Source organism: Macrobrachium rosenbergii, chromosome 47, assembly GCF_040412425.1.
Source record: "Macrobrachium rosenbergii isolate ZJJX-2024 chromosome 47, ASM4041242v1, whole genome shotgun sequence".
Taxonomy (NCBI): domain Eukaryota; kingdom Metazoa; phylum Arthropoda; class Malacostraca; order Decapoda; family Palaemonidae; genus Macrobrachium; species Macrobrachium rosenbergii.
In genome coordinates this window covers 5,865,592-5,871,295 of record NC_089787.1, presented here as the reverse complement: position 1 = coordinate 5,871,295, position 5,704 = coordinate 5,865,592, and the positions used below count along the sequence as shown (strand labels likewise).

Sequence of the window (5,704 nt, the reverse complement as noted above, 5' to 3'; positions counted from 1 at the left end):
CGTTTCTGCTGAGGTCTATGAGGTTTGATGAACATCATGAAGGACAAGAACTCAGAAGATAAGTTTGCAGCTTTTAAGTTCTTTGCCAGAAATTTGTTGATAATTGTATCTCCAATTATAATATCTCAGAGTATGCGACAGTAGATGAAATGTTGGCTGCCTTTAGAGAAAGTGTCCATTTAGGTGTATACCCACAAGCCTGCCAAAATATGGCATAAAAATATTTATTTTGGCAGATGCTAAAACTTTCTATGTGTCATCATGGAGGTCTACGGGAGCAATAGAACTTTTGTAATAGATAATTCAAACGCCTGGTAAAACGGTTGGTGTCTCATATAAATGGGTCTGGAAGAAATATTACGATGGATAATTGGTTTACCAGTTACGGACTTGCAGTTGATCTCGTGAAGAATTATAGATTAACATTAGTTGGCACTTTGAGGAAGAATAAGGCAGAACTTCCCCTCAGTTTATTGCCACAAGAGGCAGAACTGAATACACAAGCTTGTTTGGTTTCCAGAAGGATGTTACACTGATATATGTTCCCAAGAAAGGTAAAAATGTTGTCCTATTGAGCACAATGCATCATGATTTGCAATTGATGAAATCCACAAAAGCCATGTTGAGAGATTATAACCTTTTATAACAGTACTAAAGGAGGGTAGATACTGTGGATCAGTTGTGTTCCATCTACAATGTTTCCAGAAATACTCACGTTGGCCAGTTACAGTTTTCTACACCATACTCAATGTTGCAGGAATAAATGCAAACAATATATTCATGGCTAACTCTGTTACTGATCAGGCGGAAAGTTTCTGTTGATGGGACTCAAGTTGGTGGAGGACCACATTCAGCATCGTAAGACAAACCCACATTTGAGGAAAGACTTGAACAGAAGATCCAACATTTCTCGACATCTAAGGAATTACCTCCAAAACGTCATCGTGAAGACTTCATTCAAAGATGCTCAAATCCCGTATCAAGGTCAAAAGATGTAAGACAAGAAATTGCTGCCAGAAGTGTTATAAGCCTATCTGCTTGGAACATGCTATACACATTTGTGTTGACTGCTCTGCTCAGAGTGATGAGGATGTTAGTTTAAACAATGAGGATGAGCAATCAGTAACAAACGTCCTTTAACATCCAATTCACCCAAAAAAAAAAAAAAGTTTTATTTTCATATTGTTTTCAAAGAAATTTTTTGCTTTTGATGGCAATGAATACATTAAAATATCCCGTTTGTTATAAACCATGGAAATACATTTATTAAGGTTACAAGAACATGCAGGACTACAGTGGATTATGCCTTTAATAATAAACACGGCCAGCAAGTGAGCACTAATCATTATTGTGGATATCAGCTCCCAATTTGATATTAAAGCAAAACGTTTAAATCATATTCATTTAATTTTATATGAAAACGGTTTAATGTGATAAAAAGTCATTTGAGATGGTAAATACATGGCAAAAGAAAATTGTAGGAAACTCACTACACATTTTAACATGGCTAAGAGGTGGATGGATATTGTCTCTAAATACAAACATATGAGTTCGACGGGGTTAAATTTGGGAGCCAGAATCCACTTATACCTCAATAAAATTGCTGGCCATTTGATGGGGTGTCCACTGTAGTTTTTAATTGATAATAAGTTGTCCTCCCGTTGGTTCGAGCCAACGAACGACAAGAACTCAGGATCAACTAAAAGTTCCCCTTCAGTAACATATATGAAAATATATTATTTCCGAGGTAGAGTAAATACAAATATTAAAGGACGTTTGTAGCTTATTGACTGATATGAATCACGGTGATGTTAAAAGTCATAATATGGCTGTGTGCAACAACCACTACACGGTCAACATATCAGAGGTGGTGATATCATCACTAAATACAAACACCTGAGTTTGACAGGGATTTGTAACTGGGAAATGATATCCACTTATACCTCATTTGCTGGCCGTGTGGATTAAGTTGTCCACTGTAGTCCTGAGTTCTTGTCCTTGTTGGTTCTGGAGCCAACGGGAGGACACAGTGGAACTTATTATCAACTAGAAAATTCCCCTTCGGTAATTACAAATATATGAAAATATATTATTTAGAGACGGTAGAGCGAATTGGATATTAAAGACGTTTGTAGCATACTGATTGTTTATGAATCACCATGATGTGATATAAAAGTCATAATATGGCTAATATCTGACAAACGCGGAAATACATATTTTCAACATGGCAGATTTTGGGTGGATAGTTCGTCGTCCCGTGGGCTAAATACAAACAGAACTGAGGACTACAGTGGGGATTTGTGGCCAGCAAGTGGGAGCTGGATATCCACTTATATCCCCGTTGAACTTGCTGTTTGTATTGGATTAATCCGTCCACTGTAGTCCTTGAGTTCTTGTGCCTTCATTGGTTCGAGCCCATATTATGACTTTTTATATTATCAACTAAAAATTCCCTTCAGTAACATATATGAAAATATATTATTTCCGGGAGGTAGAGTGAATTGGATATTAAAGGACGTTTGTAGCTTATTGATTGTATATGAATCACAGTGATGTGATAAAAAGTCATATATATATATATATATATATATATATATATATATATATATATATATATATATATATATATATATATATATATATATATATATATATATAAATATATATATATATATATATATATTTATATATATATACAGTGATCCCTCCCCATATATATCAACCTTGCACGTGATTGGTTATATATGGGAGATCAACCAATGAGAGCACAAGTGGATGTAACCAATGAGCTGATTATAGTGATCATCGCATCATCACGCAGCTTCTTCCCCTGCTGATATATATATATATATATCTTGTGCTGTAGACGCCTGAAGTGTACTGTATCGCGCGCATTTTGTGTTGTGTGTTGTGTTAAAAGTTAACTTGTCATGCCCTTACAATGCCTCCTAAACGCCAGTGATCCCCTGCAAAAGGTTCAACTTTGTGAGCTTCATTGCATCGCAGATTTTTCAGAAATATTCATAGAAAAATTAGAATTAAAAGTACCGCCATATCGGTAGCCATATTGCGGAAAACAGCAATACTTCATCATGTTACGCGAGAAGAACGGCTTGCGAGACCGACGCGCTAGGACTGGAAGTTTTGTATATACCCACGGGCACTCGGACAAGGCACGTGATTGGTTCCCGTTGCGAGATCGACCAATGAGAGCACAAGTGGATGTAACCAGTGAGCTGATTTGTGCATCATCGCATCATCACGCAGCTTCTTCCTCTGCTGATCCCTCTCGTTGCCACTCTTGTGCTGTAGACGCTCTGAAGTGTACTGTATCGCGCGCATTTTGTGTTGTGTGTTGTGTTAAAAGTTAACTTGTCGTGCCCTTACAATGCCTCCTAAACGCCGTGCCCCTGCAAAAGGTTCCTCTAGTGAGCCCAAGAGGAAGAGGAATATGATGAACATTAGTGAAAAGGTCAAACTTTTAGACATGTTAAAAGAGGGCAAAAACTATGCCGTGGTAGCATGCCATTATGGCGTGAATGAATCGACAGTGCGCTGTATAAAGAAGGAGGAAGTTAACATCCGCAAAAGCGATGAAATAAGCTTCAATAGAGAAGCGAAACGTGTGATAACTGTGTGTAATAAGAGAATAGTGAAAATGGAATCTGCATTAGCCTTGTGGGTTGCTGGTTGCAGAAAAAAAATGTGAGTTTGGACAGTAATATGATCAGAACAAAGGCCAAATCTCTCTATGATAAAACCTTGCCCGGTGACGACGACGAAGGAGATGCTGAAGAAGGCGCTGAAGAAGATCTAAACGACCCTCAACCCAGTACTAGCGGTGCCACGAGTGATTCAGCTGCTCGAAGACAAGACTTTGTAGCCAGCAAAGGCTGGTTTGAAAAATTTAAAAAAAGGTTTGGCCTCAAAAGCGTGCCTTTGTATGGTGAGGCTGCCTCTGCTGACACCGAAGGTGCTCCTCGTTTCGTGGAGGATGTGTTCCCTAAACTCATCATTGATGGCGGCTACCTCCCTGAGCAAGTCTTTAACATGGACGAGACAGGTCTCTTTTGGAAGAGGATGCCTTCTCGAACATTCCTCTTCAAGGATGAAGTGAAGAGGGCAGGCTTCAAGGCCCACAAGGACCGTGTCACACTCATCATGTGTGGCAATGCTGCAGGCTTTATGATTAAGCCAGGCCTTATTTATAAGGCCAAAAATCCATGGGCCTTAAAAAACAAAAATAAGGTTCTGCTCCCCGTGTACTGGATGAATAACTCTAAGGCCTGGATAACGAAAGCCCTGACCATCGAATGGTTCCTCCATTGCTTCATTCCCCAGGTGAAGCTCTATCTGGCTGAGAAGGGACTCCCTTTAAGGTCCTTCTCTTGATGGACTGTGCAGGAGGCCATGCAAAGAACTTGGAATATGATGGGGTTCAGATTGAGTTTCTGCCCCTAACACCACATTTTTAATCCAACCGATGGATCAAGGTGTTATTCGTGCCTTTAAGGCACTCTTCACGAGTTCAATGATGGAGGGCCTCATTGCTGCACTTGACGACGATACCGCAGACTTCAGTGTGAAAAAGTACTGGCGTAACTACGACATTGTGTCATGCTTGCGTAATATCCAGCGAGCATTGAAGGACATGAAAACCGAGACCATAAATGCTGCCTGGAAGAAATTATGGCCTGACATGGTTCATGATTGTAAAGGCTTCACTCCTGACGAAATTCATCACTCGGCAGTGCAGAAGGTGGTGAAGTTGGCTAACATCATCAACGATGAAGGATTCATCGACATGACGGAAGATGAAGTCAACGGTCTTATTGATGCCCACTCGGACCCACTGACAGATGATGACCTCGTTGAGATGACGAAGTCTGCGAGTGAAGAAGAAAGCCAAGAAGAGGAAGACGAAGACGAAGACAATGAAGAGCGTGGCCTTACCCTGGAGAACCTGCAACAATTGTGCAACATGGCAAGGGCAATGCAACAATTTGCACAAGAAATCGACGACAACATGTTTCGAGCTGTCGAGTTTAGGAACCGTGTTGACGGGGTTATGTCCTTGTACAAGGGCATTTTACAGCAGAAGAAAAAACAACAACAACAACTACCAATCACCATGTTCTTCACCAAGGTAAAAACCCCAGCTACACCATCAATGCCTCCGAGTGAACCTGAAGCATCTACGAGTGAAGAGGAAGCCTCTTCACCACCACCACAAGTTTCTTCGCCTCTTTCGGAAGAAAATGGTGACGATACAGCGCTGATATCTGACCATGAGGTGCTTCCTGAACTGACATAAAGGCCTCATTATACCTGTGCAGTAACACCATCATCGTCATCAATTAATCATCACATTCATCAAACTGCACAGGTATCTCATCATCGTCATCGTCATTTTCATCGTCGTCATCGTCACCTCAAGATATTACGCTACTGTCATTGGTGAGTGTTGAATATACGTGGTAACGTCTCTTATGAGAGAGAGTGAGTGAATGTATAATAATTAAGGTTTTATAATTACAGTACAGTAATGTGTAATGTATGTCTCATATGAGAGGGAGAGAGAGAGAGAGAGAGTGAATGTATGTACAAGGTTTTATAATTATTGTACTGTACAGTACAGTAAATATATTTAAGTAAAATATGGTACTAAAAAATAGTATACCTTACATTACATTTGTTCACTTTA

At 39.8% G+C, this 5,704-nt stretch overlaps 1 protein-coding gene across 1 annotated transcript; it reads left to right on the top strand.

The window, feature by feature from the left end:
• The first annotated feature begins 4,483 nt into the window (after positions 1-4,483).
• LOC136830841 (tigger transposable element-derived protein 1-like) lies at positions 4,484-5,314 on the top strand. Its single transcript, XM_067090820.1, has one exon. The coding sequence runs from the start codon at positions 4,484-4,486 to the stop codon at positions 5,312-5,314; it is 831 nt and encodes a 276-aa protein (XP_066946921.1).
• The last annotated feature ends 390 nt before the right edge of the window (positions 5,315-5,704 follow it).